The 17,103-nt window shown below is 35.7% G+C and overlaps 1 protein-coding gene across 1 annotated transcript in view; it reads left to right on the forward strand.

Moving 5' to 3' along the window:
* The window catches only part of LOC306870056 (BMP/retinoic acid-inducible neural-specific protein 1-like), a 107,353-nt gene that overhangs the window by 25,944 nt on the left and 64,306 nt on the right, over window positions 1-17,103 (forward strand). Inside the window, exon 2 of the mRNA XM_079417094.1 lies at window positions 10,544-10,811. Within this exon, the coding sequence (XP_079273220.1) occupies window positions 10,594-10,811 (218 nt within the window). The 5' untranslated portion in view covers window positions 10,544-10,593. The remainder of the gene's footprint in view (window positions 1-10,543; window positions 10,812-17,103) is intronic.

The following is a 17,103-nucleotide window of genomic DNA, read 5'->3' on the forward strand; positions in this document are numbered from 1 at the left end:
TATGGAGAAAAATCTGTTCCACTTCATAGCTGTCATTATGTTACATATTTTAGCATAGTATATAGGACTGGAACTATAAAAACAGATGAACAGAGTCAGCACTAAAAATATAACTTAATATCATTACATCAATCTGGATTAAACTGTAAAGCTGATTTTTCAAAAGGACTGGTGTATGTATAGATTACATTGATTCAGAGTTCAGATGGATGTTACTTAGGCTACATCAGGTTTAGAGGTCTTGGCACTGGGGTTTTGAAAACGCTCTGACAGCAAACATCCAGCGCAGCATTGACAGAGGCAGTATGTGGTCTACATCGAGTGCACGGGGACTCGAGAACAAACCCAAACCCTCCACTTCCTCTCAGAGGAGTTTGTAGGCGGAAACTGTTCGATACGTCCTCACAAAGCAGAATCTCTCTCGGTTCAATCCAGCAGCTCCTGGGACCTGGAATACAAATAGAGGACAAGCCTCCATCCCTGTGAACTATCAGGAACAAAGGAGAGCTCAGCCCCTATGAAGGGAAACAGCAATTGATTGAGTCCACACAAGACTTGCATTAGAAATGAGATTTCTGAATAAAGCACTGAAGACAGGAAGCTCTGTGAATGAGACCATTTACAGACTCAAAAAAGGGGGTGGGAGGCAAGGATTACCCCGAAAGACTGCAACATAATTTAAACAACAACAACAATTCAGCACAAGACCAGTTTTTGTATTATCCTTATTCCTAAAATTAAAATTTTATATCGATACTAAGCTATTATTCTTCCAATTCTTCTAACAAACAATTTTAAACAGTAAATTGTTCATGTTTTAAAGTGCTAAAACATGTTAACAGTGTTAAAATATGTTAGCAAACTTGCTAATACAAGCTAGCAACAGGCTACAACATGTTAAAAAATGTTAGTGACGTGATAAAAAATGCTAGAAACATGCTAGAAATGTGCTACCATTGTAAAAACATGGCAGCAACGTGCGACTCATACTGGCAATGTGCTAAATCATGCTATTATTGTGCTTAAACATGTTAGAATCATGTTAAAACATGCCAAAAACTCGTTAGCATGATGCAGACATGCTATCAACATGTTATAATTGCGTTAAAACATAAAGTCAACATGCCAAAACATGCTAAATCATGTTAGCAATGTGTTAAGTAATACACGGTATGACAATGCTAAATCATGCTATAAAAAATTAAACAAAATATGCTAGAAAAAAAATGTCAGAAAAAGTATCTTGTTAACACCAGATTTCAACAGGCTTAAACATGTTAGAAAGATGTTAGCATTATATGCTAAAACATGCTATGTGAAAAAAAGCTGGAAGCATGCTAAAACATGATAGAAATGTGAGGAAACTCTTATTTAACCTGTTAGCCTTCACCAGAGCGACCTCGCACTGAACGCTCTTTGTTTGCATGTGTCATTGTTTTCTAATAGAATAAATGAAACGGGACAAAGTTAATCTTTACAAACTTTATATCATTCTGAGGGTCTAAGCCTCAAGCATCGACGACAGATCGCTGTTTTTCGATGGAAAGCTTATAAGGAATGAGTGGCACAAATTTGCTACATTTGTGTAAGCAGTACACATCCAAACACGCAGAGTAAAAAAGCCGTACGTACCTTTATCATTGTAATAACGAGCCACAAACGCGTCCACTGCTGAAATCCCAGTTTAGTTAGAGAGGTAAGGGTCCACAGAAAAACATCCCAGCGAGCACTTTTAGTCCAGCGAAACAATAACGTTGTAATAAGGATGAATATTCCTTTGTTTACGTTTCATTTCTTCAGAGAGTTATTGTTCGCGTCCGTTATGGAATAAATTACGCTCAAAAACAGCGTCTTGGTGGTAAAAAAACAAAACGATGTTGTAGAATACGGTCTTACAAACATAATGAGACCGTCTACGGAAAAAAAAGTCTCAGAAAAGCGGAATATAGATTATTTGAATTTGGCGCTCCCTCCTGCCGGCAGTGACGCTTCTGTGACGCACGCTGTCATCTGAGCGGGGCATAACTTAGCGATCTGCTTTATCCATAAAAAACTGTTTTTTTTTTCTTCTACATTTTTTATATGTGTGTGTGTGTATTGTGTGGGGAATGTGGCCGTGTCTGCATGATTATAATATGTATGGACGCACATCAGCGTGTTTATTAGCGACTCTATGACGGCTATCATTGTGATTCATTGATCAGCTATTATTGATTATATGGCCCATCTGTTTGATTATAATCTGAATGGAAGCACATCAGCGTGTGTTTACTGACTCTATGACCATGTCTGGCAATATCACTTCACGTCTGGCAGTGATATTTATCATTGTAATAACGAATAACGAAGAATACTTCAGTATACATACTATATACAAAGCATTTTTTTTCTATTTTTTTTCCTTTTTTATTACTCAAATAATTATTTTTGTATTTTTTAGTGCTCAAATAAATCTGTCTATTATTTTATAATTGAAAAACTATGCAGGAACATGTATAATGACTAAAATAGCTTGTATAATTCTGTAATCCATTTGGTGGTTATTTTTCCTCAAACAGGGGGGAGGGGGGGACTATAAATAGTTTCAGAAAATATTGCAGGAATCTCATTTTTCATGGTATCTTCTTCAAATTTGAAATATGAACTGATGAGACACATGGCTTTCGATCCATTACTTTTCTGGATTGCTCCAGGACTTATTTCATGTATTTGTATATGAAATAAAAAAACATTCAGTGTGGAAAAATATTTTTCAAGGCACGTCAGTGCCTATAACTTTTTATCTTTTTGAGCATTATCAACTCTGGATGATAGATAGTAAAGCCCAGAGTCTCTTCTTTCCAAAGATACCTAATTTGTTTGTGTAAGCACACTTTGCCACAAACTGTTACCATTTTAATTCAGGTAGGTTATTTTCACCTGCGAGGCCCTAAATGGGGTTGAAGGTTAACAGGTTAACAAAATTAGGTTATTAACATGATAAAAACATGGGGGTAATATGCTAAAAACAGGTTAACAACATGCTAACAATGTGATTAAACATGCTAACAGCAGGCTAGATCGTCTAAGAATCTTTCTAACACATTAGAGCCATACTAAATAATATTAGCAAAATGTTAAAACATGCTAGTAATATGGTAAAGTATGGTAGCAAAATGGTAAACATATTAGCAATATGCTAGCAATACATTAAATCTTGGTAGCAACAAGTTAGAAATGTTAACAGTGTTATATGCTAGAACCATGCTATCAACTTTTTAAAACATGCTAACAACAAGCTATATATGAAGGCCAAAATATGCTTCAGTTTTTATGTGTGCATATGCGCTTTGATTATTTTTGCACTAATTAGTTTGTCCACAAGGTGGCAACACTTGCCCAGCCCGGAGTAGACAGAAAAAAAGAACAACAAGAAATGAGTGAAGACTGCAAAAACAAACAACGCCCGTGTTGATCATGCTTGTGTGAGGAGTTTAAAAGATACACGCAACTCTAGTTCAAACGAGTAGAAATAAATTTTTATCGCCCATAACTTTTGGAGAGAAAAAGTGCAGCGATTAATTTTCCTTATGCACATGTACACTTTGAAAGGCTGCGTTTGTTTATTTATTTTTTTAATACTATGTCATATCTCAGCTTAATATGCAAACATGACTCTACACATTTAGCTTGATTTCATAGAAAGGTAATCAGAAAACATGACTGGAAAACTGTCAGAGTCCCGGCTGATCCGACATGGTACAAGTGGTTTGGACTAATTGATTAATGGAAAACACTGCAAATATTCTAATTTGACGCATTGAGTCATAAGCGGATTTGATTGGTCTCAAAACATCCGTCAATAAATGAATCCACACCGACAAAACCCAAGGTCCTTCAGGCAGTCGAGAGAAAATGGTGGGAAATTTGTAAACAGCATGTGTCTTTCTCAGAGGGAGATGACTAAAGCACAAGAACGGATAATAGTATGAGTGTTTAATATGAAATATCTTGTCATACAGTGTATCAGCAGGGGAATATTCATCTGTGAGACCCTCTTCTGAAGACTTCAGAAGGCTCACTGGGGTTCATTGATTTTCTAGTGCAAAGAACTTGTTGTAATAAATTTATGTGAAAATCCAGTGCATTACCCACTTAAGTTATTTAGCAGACACATTTTATTCTGATAAATACAGGGACAGACACCCTGGATGGTGCTTTGCATTCACAACCTATTTTACTTCCGTAATGTGAAACAGGGTATTCAACCAGAAAAAAAAAAAAAAAAACACGTATAGGCTGTAACTTGATGTTATCCATGGGGAATTGATTGGATGGAGCAACGGGGGTGTTTCTTACCAGAATGGAATCAGAGTCAATGCGAGTTTGCAATGCCTAAATAGTGGTTTGACTGATTAACCCACACAGCCTATAGGCGATGCCAGCCACATAAGATGTTTTCGGGTGGTTTTGATATATAGTAGCTACACTTGGAACATGGAACAAAATCAGATTGGTCAAAAAAAACAAACAAACAAACAAAAAAAAATCCTTGACTACAAAGATTTATTCAGTTGGATTTATTAATACCATACACATTGCTGTGATGTACATGTTTACATACGTATGTTATACTAAGATATGTTTATTTGTGTCTCATGTTTTACGAACTGATTGGTTTGATTGATGACTGATACTGACTTTTATAACCATAGATGTTATTATATGTTTGTGCTTTTCCATAAGCCTGCGGTGGGTTTGGCTCTGTGCCTCGGCTGTTCTCTGAGCACCGAGAACAAGAAATATCAATATCAGACAGCATTCGTCATGGTCAGTCCTTCATCGCTTTCCACTTGATGCATGTGCTTCGCTTCGGTTAAAAGCCGATTTGCATCAATTCTTGTACTTTAAACAACAACAACAAACTCTATGCAGGCCCATATGTCTGTACGCTTTAGCATATTTATGAAAAGAGAACAAATTACATGAAAATACCTAAGTATGAACTGAATATATTGTTTTCAGTCACTTAACTGCATGTTATTTGCAGTTAAATAAAAAAAAAATATTATAATTTATAATTAACGAAATGTGATTAAAGTATATAAAATATACTCACAATAATTTGTAAAATATGCTTTAATGTCATTTGTTTTGAAACTTGTATATCAAGTGTTTAAATATATTTGTAAAGAAGAAGTTTTAGTAGGCTATATTTAAAATATATTACCTTTAAATGTAATATTACATAAAACACTACAGTTAAAATTGTAGTCAAGTACTTTACGTGTTTTAGTATGTTAGTCAACACATCAAAACAAGTGTTTGACGCATTGAGTCATAAATGGATTTGTTTGGTCTCAAAACATCCGTCATTAAATGAATCTACACTGACAAAACCCAAGGTCCTTCAGGCGGTCGAGGGAAAATGGTGGGAGATTTGTAAAAACTCTTTAAACTCTTTAAAGCATGACAAAATATTATTAAAACATGATTTAAAATGTACTTCAAAGCAAAAGCAAGTGCAAGTTCTTTATACTTCTAAATATATATATATATATATATATATATATATATATATATATATATATATTAGGGGTGGAATGATACATGTATTCATACCGAACCGTCACGGTACGGACATCTAAGGTTCGGTGCATGAGGCCTTACAAGGAATAAAGGCAATTCACCCCCAATCCAGAAGGGGGCGCCCGCAGTAATGCAACGCTGTTTTATAACGGCCAGCAGAAGAACAGCAAATGCCATGTGTTGCGGTTGTGGCTAGAAGGGATACAGCTCCGACCAGAAACGAACAATGAATTAAATTTTCTATCTATTAGATTGTTTTATTAACGTCTACATCTACTCCAACCCTAAACCTACCCCTTACAATAATGCTGTATTGATGTGTAGCGCCATACTTATCCCTTCTAGCCTTAACCATGAGTTGCGCACTTGAAAACAAAGCCCACTAGACAATGATCATGTGCTGATTCTGAATGTGTCTCTCACATAGACTGACAAAGGAGTATACTTTAAAGGCTTGCACACTCAACTGTTTGCAAAATGGAGCTTTGTGCTCGTGCATCCTACCCAGGGCCGGCACCAAGTTGCTGTGAGTTGCAAACGAGTTGCTGTGCCCCCCCCCCCCCCCCCCAAATGAGTTACTGTGTCCCCCCCAAACCCACCACTTTCCATCCTCCCTCCTCCTTGTTGAACGCAATCGATTTTGAAAGCGAAAGTACTGATAAAACAGCGCACATAAGATAGTGTCGCCAACACAATTTACTATGTAAATTATAGGCTTTGTACTTCAGTCGCGTTCCAACGGTGACACAGACGCTGATGTTTGGTTCACTGTATTTTATTTTGATAAAGTACCAACTGTGCTGTCAAGGTAGCAATGCTGGAACTGTGTTTTTGTGTGTGTGTGTGTGTGTCGGCGCGATCACTTCAACTGTTTCCTTATACCAGCAGAATCTATAGAATATTTAGGCTACGTTACGTGTGGCACTGTTTTTTTTTTGCTTGATTATCTGTAAACTAAATCAAATATATGTCAAGAATTTATTCCTTGTATTTACATATGTACTGCAGATTATATATATATATATATATATATATATATATATATAACAATGTAATAATACTTAGTATTTTCACATCTAGGTGGAAAAAAAGAAAATAATTTGTACTACTGTCTCTTCAAAATAAATAAGAAGAAACAGAGCATAGTAGATTTGTTTTTTTGTTTTTTTCCTGTTGTACCGAAATCACATTGAACCGTGACATCTGTGTACCGTTCCTCCCCTAATATATATATATATATATATATATATATATATATATACTTTGCAGAATACAAGTAGACATTATACGCAATTAAGAACACTCCTTTTTCACAAGTTGTTTGCCTTAAAATGCAAATTAGGCATAATGCATATCAATAATCAATAAAGGACACATAAGTGGACGTGTATGCAATTAATGTGGTTGTAGTCAATTATTTTAAGCATTTAAAGATTAATAATAATAATAATAATAATAAATCTCAGCATTTACTCACCTCAAGTAGTTCCAAACATATATGAGTTTCTCTCTTCTGTTTAGCAATTTATTTATTTATTTAGGATGTTGGTAACTAATAATTTGCTGGTAGCCATTGACATAAATGTGGAAATAAATACTATGGAAGTATTTGGACAGGATTTTTATTTTATGGGGAGCTGTCCCTTTAGACAAGTGACATTTTTACCCATGGCAAATTACTTTACAACAAGTTCAGCTACCCAGCAAACATATACAATAACCGGCGATGAGCTTAACCGTCTCTGAAAAAAAAGGTACAAAAGCTGCCACTGGGGCAGTACTTTCTCAAAAGGTAACCAGTATGCCATAAATCAGTCTGTTTAAGTCAACCGTGTTCCTCAACCCCTCCAGCTCTGGCAGACACCCGAAGCCCATGATGGTCATGTGTCAAAGAGCCAGTTGAGTGTTGGAGAGCTGTGGGATTGTATGGAAAATCCAAAAGTCATTAGAATAACCCTCAGCTGCCACTGATCAAATAACATCCAGCTGTTACGGCTGAATTTCCTCTAGAGGAGCCGTTTCATTCAGAGGTGATGGTCACTGGAGCAGATCAGCTAAACATGGACATTTGGTGTAATAGAAAGTACTCTAGTGTTCCTTAAAGAGATGTACTTTTCAGACATGCAAACAAAAAAAAAGAAAAAAGAAAAAAAGCCCATGACAGCTTTTCTTCCTTCATTTGTGAAAATGGAGTTAATATTTTCCGGAATGCTAAATTGAAATTTTGATTATTTGAGTATGATTAAAATCAGTTTAAATTATTATATTGTATTTTATTTCAGTTGAAGTTTAATTAATTTCAAGTAGTATTTTTTTAGTTAACTATAATAAACCTGACACTAATTCAAGTGTACATAATTTACAACATGTAGAAATCAAGATATTTAATGAAAATGTCTTTCATTCAGAAATTTGTCTAAAACAGAAACTTGCCTAAAACCAAAATTGTATTAATTTTATTAATTTGCATCTTGAACACCCTCTATATACATAATAGTTTAGTCCTTTATAACAATATAATAATATGAAAAAACTAAATCAAATTTTATGTTTTTTGTTATGAATTACATTAACTTTGCCCGTTCACCTTGACTTTGTAAATACATTCACAATTAATTATTTGACTGTCGTCTCTCAGTGACCTTTGGAAAATCCGTCCAGGTAAAGGCTACTGAACTTTTCCCTCTGGTATGAAGATTTCAAAGGGTTAACCTGTCTCTCTCCATGTTTGTAGTTTCAGTGAAATGATGCATTGTTATAGATAGATTATAGATTATATATATGTTATAGATTTTCCCTTGGCTATACAAATGAATGCACAATACAATGTGATGAAAAAAATAAAATAGTGATGCTGCATGAAAAAAATACTGTATTACGGCAAAATCACTATTATGAAAACAGTTGAGCTTCTGTCACACTGCTTCAATATAGTGAAGTTATGAATTATTAGTCACTCACAGGTGCTGAGTCACATCACATGCTGTCTGATACTTCATGAAGAGGGTACATGTTGTCTTTTAATAGCTCAGAATTTGGGCTGTAATGCTGGAAGGGAATATCTGGGGGATCATTACAATTTAAAATGGCTCTTATCACAACATAAAAACACGCTGTCGGCTAGACAGTCATAAAGAGTGCTGCTGACATGTGCTGTGATATGCAGCTAATTTTAATAACATACAGGCTGATCGTGGAAAGCTCACACATCTTTTTCTTTCAGATCTTGCAAAAGACATTGTGATTTTGCTATAACACATCTGATTCTCATGAATGTCACAAAAATCATCCAGAAATTAAATGCAGTACAATAATACAACACATATCATGACGGGGCTAAAATGAACTGAGCACCAAATGAGAGTAAATATAATTTGTGAATTGTCACTCATCAGTTGGCCTGTAAACATTTCTTATTAATCCTAACAATGCCTGAGATTTAATATGATTCAGCACAGTTATTAAATCTCAAAGAGTGTGTTGTAATTATATACTATGTAATCTGATGCATTGTGTTTCAGCATTGTGATCATTTATAACGGTTCACAGTAAATGCTGCTCTTCAATTAATTTTAAGCTCTTTAATATATTTTTTATTTCAGCTTGTGTTTTATTTATTTTAGTGCATCAAGTTAAATTTAAATTTACATCTAGCATTTATTTTATTTCAAGAAATATTTTTTCCGATCCTCCCTATACGCAGAATACGCAAGCTGCGTAGGGCCTCCGAAACACCAGGGGGCCCCCTTGCTCTCAAAGATGTTTTAATTTTAGTTTAGTTTTTGAATTTGGCCAGCGATTATGAAAACATGAATGATCGTTTCTTTTAATGCGGTGCGCTGTCACGCTCTTTACATAAAAATCAGCCAAATCATGTAATAATAATAATTGCATACAGTGCCGATCCTAGACTTCTGGCCATTTGTGTAGTTATGTGTTTATATCTACACAAATGGCTAATCAAAAGAAAAAACTGCCTTACATGTTTTCAGTAGTCCATCAAAACCTGCATTGCTCTTACTAAAAAAAAAAACGAGTTGAAAGCATACCTAGATACTGTGTCTCGTGCACGTTCCGTGAGCGCAATTCGTGACGTTGTGAAACACGGACTAAAGCGTTTCACTAATTCTTTCACCCCCCACCCCTCCCTCCGGTTTTGCGTAGGGCCCCCAGAAGTCTAAGATTGGCACTGTATGCAATTATTATTATTATTATTATTATTATTTGTTTCCCTTTTTTATTTGTATGTTTATTTATTTTATTTATTTTGGTGAAATAGTGCACATACAGTTTCATGGCTGGTAAAAATGAATGAATGAATGACTTTTAATGATGATAAGATTGCTCCATGTTTTTCTTAGATTTTTAGATGAAATATGTTTTTCATGAGATTTATCCTTGGTGTAGCTTGACATAAAAGGTGGACAGATGTTTTTTTTGTTTTTTTTTGACTCAGAATCATTTCATTGTTATGTAATGGTCTGTTTTTTTAATTATTTTAATATTAACATCTCTTTTACAGATGCCTCTAGACAGGAGCATATTTATTCTTGCCCATCTCACTTTCACGCAGGATGTCAGCATGTACCACTTAATTGCATAAATGAGGCTAATGCAATAAATTAATGTGCGAACGCGCGCCCGCCGTTAATTAGCCAGTGGAGATGCGCCGCCTTCCTCCTCCACAATCCGACCCCATGTCACAACATATCATAAAGCTGATACTCACCCCGTCTGAACTTATCATGCCACCAATTCGTCTGAATAAAGTGAAGCCTATACTTCCTGTTTGTAATTAATTCTCATCGGTGAAAAGGGCAGTGAGTCGTGTTAGTGCGGCGCTCTGCAAACCAACTGCTAGTAAAATAAACTGTCGGGGTTGTGACAACAGGATTCGATTTCTTTGCACATTCAGTGGTGTCAGGGTTTGATGACTGATGTTCAGATGTTGTCTTGTGTTTCTTGCATCCTGCAGGTCTCCACAGAATGGAGCGAGAATGAGCAGAGTGCGGTCGAGAGTGAAGCATGAACTGGAGGCTCATTGAAGTCACTTACTTCCTGTTTATATGGAACCATATAACAGTTCAGTCTTCCCGCCAAGAGCCCTCGGCCAACGAGCAGCATGTTACCAAGCAGTTTGACTGGCTCATCTCTGACCGTGGCCCTTTCCACCACTCGAAGGGGTACCTCTCCTTCATGGAAAGATTTCGGCAAGGATTCACGACGCGGTATAAAATTTATAGGTGAGTAATCAACACCATACTGCACTGTGTATGCCTTTGCTCATGGCTGTATATGAGTTTCTGCTGAGTTCTCTTAAAATGGGCGAGTTATGAAGAGCTGTCCTCAGTGTGAATATATTTTATCATCTTATAGAAGTTCAAAGCGTACCCAGCATTCGTTTCCAGCCATTCAGAGAGGATATGCATGCAATCTGATCAGCGCCACATTATTGTGCTTTCAGGGTTCCCACGCTCATGAAAAAGCTGAGATCTTTAAAACAGTGCTTTCCAGGCTTAGAAGAAATCATAAGCATTTCAATTTTTTTTTTACTAGCCCTGAAATAATACATTGGCAATAATTTGTGGTAACACTTTATTTTAAGGACCAATTCTCACTATTACCTAGTTGCTTATTAGCATGCATATTACCAGCATATTGGTTGTGTATTAGTACTTATAAAGTACATATCAATGCCTTATACTGCATGACTGTATAGTTTAGATCCCTTAATCCTTAAACTCCATATACCTAAACTTAACAGCTACATTACTAACTATCAATAAGTAACTAACTATATTAATAAACAAGTAGCAAGAAGTTTACTGAGGCAAAAGTTGTAGTTAATAGTGAGAATTGGTCCCAAAACTAAAGTGTGACCATTTTTTCTAGTTCTGAAATATTGCATCAGCAGGAAATTGCTCTTTGAGAGTGAGTGAAATCTCAGTAAACTGATTGTTGAAAATCAAGTAATAGTGAACAAGTGAAAAGAAAAAAAAAATCATTGAAATTCATTGGTGTGGAGGTTTGACAACCTGCATTTTGTGCACAAGTTGGCTGTTGTTCTTGTTGTGGAGTGATTTCTGTTATTAGGTACAAGAACATTGAAAATAAAGAGGTACCACTTTACGTCAAATCTGGTTTTATTTGTTGATACTAGTTAATGCATGCACTATCTTTACCTAACAGTGAGCAATACATTTTTACAACATTTGGTAACCTCTGTTAATGTTAGGCAATAAAAAAAGATGCTCAAGCATGTTCATTGTAAAGTTCACAGTGCATTAACTAATGTTAAAATATACAGTTTTTGAACTAAAAATGTATTTGTAAATGCTGAGGATAGCATTAAGATTAATACATGCTGTAGAAGTTTTACCAATGCTAACTAATGCAGTTAACCAATGTTAACAAATGAAACCTTATTGTAAAGTGTTACCAATAGAGACATTTGATGGAGGTTAACATGTGTTAATGCTGTAGGTGTCATGATCATTGTTAGTCCAAGATACCTGGTATTAACGAATTGAAATGTATTGTAAAGTGTTAATGCTGCGAGGTTGCTCTTTCATCGTTCAGGAGATTAAATGGAGCTCACTGCTGTTTTATGCCTCCCTGGAAGGTCTATAGGAGAAATAAAAACAATGAGCCACAATTGAGTCCACGGCTGTTGCACTGAGAAATGTCTGAGTTCTGATTCTGCTATCATAGCAAAAGTAGTTTGGGACATTTTTGGGATGTTGTCTGTGACAGGAGAAACATCTGAGAAGTAAGAAGAGATATCGTGTTTTTTTCTTTAGGTGTAGGTGAAGGATCTCAGCTTCATTAAAAGTTTCATTATTGGGCAGTTATCAGCTTCAAGAGAGCAGGAATTAGTGGCACTTGTATCACAACACTGCCGCATGTTTGAGCATGGAGTCATTAAAATAACGACACGCACCTTCCAGGAGAGTTTAAATATGTTTTTATTCAGCAGAACTCCTCAGATCTTTACCACTTGTCATTATTATATCAGTCTATGAAATAATCCCCCTTTTGATTTATTATTAAGTCACTTGAAATAATTACAAATCCCTTTCTCCATAAAATACTCTTCTATTTATAAAATTCACTACTCAATGGTGCAACAAGGCAATCCAAACTTGGTTCTTGAAGTGTTCGCATTCATTTTCTCCATAGGGATTTCAAAAACGTCTTCAATGAAGAGTTTTAACTCATCAACCAGAGTAATTGTTCCCTAATGAATACAACATTGCATAAATTCTGGATAAAAGTACAAAATGATGTACTTAACATCTTTTATGAACAACCTACTTATCCTAAGAATTGTAAATAAAATATTAAAATAAGTGGTACAATGTACCGTATTTGTGCAGCAGTGTTGCCAAGTCTGCAGTTTTCTCGCAGAATTGGGATACTTTAACACTGTTGCCGCAGGTTGTTTTTTACCAGGGGAACCCCACCAAACACTGTGTATTTTACCCTCCGGGTGTGGTTTTTTACGGGACGCTTCAAATCATAAGATTTGGGCTAGTTTTGGGTAGAAATTGTGTGGGCTTTTTTGTGAAAACCTGGCAACCCTGATGTACAGTAAAAACTATTTATTTTATGTTTTAAATTTAAAAGAGTATGATAATGTAGAAAGCTCTTTTTTGAGCTCTTTGAACAAAAAGTTTACTCTTATGCTGTGGTAAAAGTATCTCTGATTTGTGGATCCCTGTTTTCACTGAAAATCTATCTTTTAAACCTTTTTTTTTTTTTAAGTTAAAATCACATTTAACATATGGCTTCTAAAAAAAAACGTATTTCACTGCTTAACAACGTCATGGTAGGTCTGTCTTGAAAAATGTGTAGGATATTGTTCAGCATCAATTTCTCTATAAAATGAATGCAATTTCAGCCCAGCTGCTGTGCTCTTATACTGCAGTGATGTAACCTCATGAGGAGTGAAAAAGCTAAGACAATTACAAAGCCGAGGAACTGCATCAGTGTGAATTGCTTGTAAAAGAATGAGCTTTACAAATTTCAATAAATATTTAAATGATTATACGGGCACTTTATAGGCCTATTCATAATAACAATACCAGTTATTATGTTATTATAACTTTATAATAACATCCAGCCCAGAGTTACTATGTATATAGTATGTGTTTATATCTACACAAATGGCTAATCAAAAGAAAAAACTGACTTACATGTTTTCAGTAGTCCATCAAAACCTGCAGTGCTCCTGTAGACACGGAATCCCTGTGCACATGCTGCTATAGTCAGTCATACGATTGGTCGTTGCTCTAGTGAGAAGCATGGTAATCAGGCTCGCGATTTGCCACAATTTTATTCAAATGAACAAGGGCAGAACAAATGTGTTACCATAGACAGCTCCAAAGTTTTACGGCGAACGTGATTTCACAAATGCAACATGTTCCTGGATCAACCATCAGAATTGAGGGATAAGATTACAGGAAATGTCAATTGTAGCCTTACAACCAGAGTTATGTGCTTCTACATCCTGGTTATTCAACCATCATTTCTCTGATTTTAGGGATGAATTATGGGTAGGGTTAGGTTTAGGGGTAGGGATAGGGATAGGGTTAGGTCTATATTTTTGAAGACTAATGTTTATCCAGGATATGTCTTACTTGGCAAAATCACATTCAACGCTTTTCAAAGCTTTGAATCAACTGAATCAGCTGTTCTGTAAAATGATTCAGTGCTTCTAAACATTTGAAACACTACAGGCATGCGCCACCTACTGGTCAAAACAGTGTAAATGCAATAAACTCAGTCGAAACATGTTGCAAACCAACTCCATTTATTTTTTTAATTAATGTCTAATGCATTAAAGGCAATCTACAAATAATTAAATACCATTAAATATGAAGGCTTTATTTGTAGTCCTTGTTTTGTGTCATTAGTCAGGTCTTGGCAAACTAGGTCAATAAGGAGCAATTAAGTACAGTATCACTCTCTGTTACACACCCATATACGTATTAAAGTTGATTAAATTATTTAAAAATGAACCTTCATTACAAAACTGACTCGAGATCAGTTAAAACCATTAGACCGTATGATGTAACAAAACCTTGTTTTCTGAAATCATGTGACTTGCAAAATTTAATACAATCTCCAAACCACTAATTCAAAACAAAATGTTTTGATTTCGAAGCTTCATGAATCAGTGCTTCTAGTTTGCATCCCTGCGAATGTGTTAAAATAAGCCCTACTGAGAAGTAATTAAAGTATGAATGGGATCTATATGGTTGAGATACTAATGGACATTGCATGTACTTCTACAAGCTCTCAGAGCACAACTGCTGTTCTTTTCTCAAGAATGCTTCCACTTGGCGTGCAGTGACTTTTAAAATAAGCTTTCAAGATAATAACATGAAAAGTCACTGCAGAGGACACATACAATATGTTTCTATATCTTCAGTGCATTAAAGGATAAAGGCGCGTTCGGCATGTGGTTGCTCTAATGGTCTTAAAATGTGCACTGGAGTGCGAGAGACGGTTGTGTTTTCACCTTGATGCACCGGTTCGGCTCAGGCTTTGTGATCATCTAGCCTTCATATATTAAAATGGCACATTCTAATCATTATTGCAGGGATGTAATTAAAAGAAGCTGTTATACACAGTGTGAAAAATGTCTTGTAGTGTTTGCCATCAAGATTATAAATAAGCGATGACAGTGCTGTAATGAGCAATTAATACTATAAGCATATTTAGAGCTGTGTGAACAAAAATATGTTAATTGTCCAAAAAATGGTGTAAATTTGGAGGGATCACCAAAGGGTTTTTGGCACAAAAAACAGTGGTAACAGCCTTTTTATGCACAGTAATAGAAACTTACAGTATGTTTTTTAAAGTACAATCAACAAAAGCTAAAATTTTTGTTCATGTTACGACCCTTTAAATGTACTGTTAAAAGGAAAAGAGTCAGTCTAGGTAAATGGAAGGCCATAGATACGGAAATGAAAATGAAACACTCTGCAGTTTATAGTGTTTTTTGAGCTTGGATACAGCGAGAGCGAAATACTTGCATTAGCATTTATTCTTTCCTGATACAATATCCTTCCGATGCCATGAAAACGTACCTGTCAGTATCAGTGACACTTACATAAATCACAGCACACTCTGAATGTGTTACATTTGCGTGAGGATTTTACTTCTCAGAGGCTGAATGAACACTACTACAGTGTTGTAGAGGTGAGGAACACTTGAAAAGTTCATTTTTGCTACTTGTTAAAATCTAGTTTTAATACTTTATGTAATAGTGACTCTAGGACTAAAAGATACCTTGTTGAAACAGTAATGAATGGCTCTTCTCTAAAACAAGAAGAAAGCTATAGAAGTCGACAGCATTTTAAAACCTTTTTTGATTAACACCAATGCAAATGGCATCGTGTGTATCTTTCATGGAGTAGACAATCCTGGAAAGCATTGAAAAAAGCTTGATCCAATGGAAAGTCCAAGATGGCAGATAAGGCGAGAGAAATGGCTGTGATAAACATCTGGATATCATTCAGTTCTGGAAAATGTCAACAACAGTTTGGTCTAATAAAAGAAAGAAAGAAGAAGAGGAAAAACAGTTCCAAGCAAAGCCACAGTTATTATATTTGTTATTAAGATGCATTTTGGTTGATCGGATCACAAGTGAATGAAGGAGACACGTTCCCGCTTACACCTACTGTTCTAGTCTGTCTCTTTTGTCCACTTTCACCAGCTGATTTCTTTTTGGAGAGGCTCTATGGACGGGTGTTTGTATGGGCTTTTTCTTTATTGTGAAATAAGTTCATGCATTATACTTATGAACATGAAAGAAGACAATGATACGGAGAGCAGCAGCTTTCGTTTCCGCTCCGACAGCAGCAAAACTATGCAGAAGGCTGTGAGTTTGCATTAGAATCACGACTGGTAAGAGAACATTGTGGTTTTTTTTTTTTTTTTTTGCCTTTAAAATAAATTTGCGATTTTATACATCTAGGTTTAAATTGAATCTGGCTAGCGCACTTCAACAACACATCCCATAAGAATTAGATCAGTAAGCAGAAAGGAGCTTGTCTTTAGCAGCTTACACTATGGAAGAAATCGGGACGAATGAGTTTTCAATTACCTCTGGAAGTGGTCGAGACTGGACAAACTCAAAACGTTTCAGACCCATTTTTACCTGTATTTAGCATTATCTACACTCTAAAAAATGCTGGATTTAATACAACCCAGAATGGAATGAAGCATTTATGAATGGATCATTGAATTATTCACCCACTCGATTCATTCAATGCACAGATTTATTCGTTAAAGAAATACACCTGTGTGTTGCTCTGAGGCCCTGTTTACACCTGGTTTTAAAATGTGGTTTTGTCGATACAATCACAAGTACACTCTAAAAATGCTGGGTTAAATACAACCCAGCGCTGGGTAAAATAGGGACAAATCCAGCGATTGGGTTATTTTGACCCAGCAGTTGGGTTACTGCCCAGAAGGTTGGGTTAAACATTTAACCCAACTGTTGGTTGAAAACAACCCAATCGCTGG

The sequence above is a fragment of the Barbus barbus genome (assembly GCF_936440315.1).
Source record: "Barbus barbus genome assembly, chromosome: 5".
NCBI classification, from domain to species: domain Eukaryota; kingdom Metazoa; phylum Chordata; class Actinopteri; order Cypriniformes; family Cyprinidae; genus Barbus; species Barbus barbus.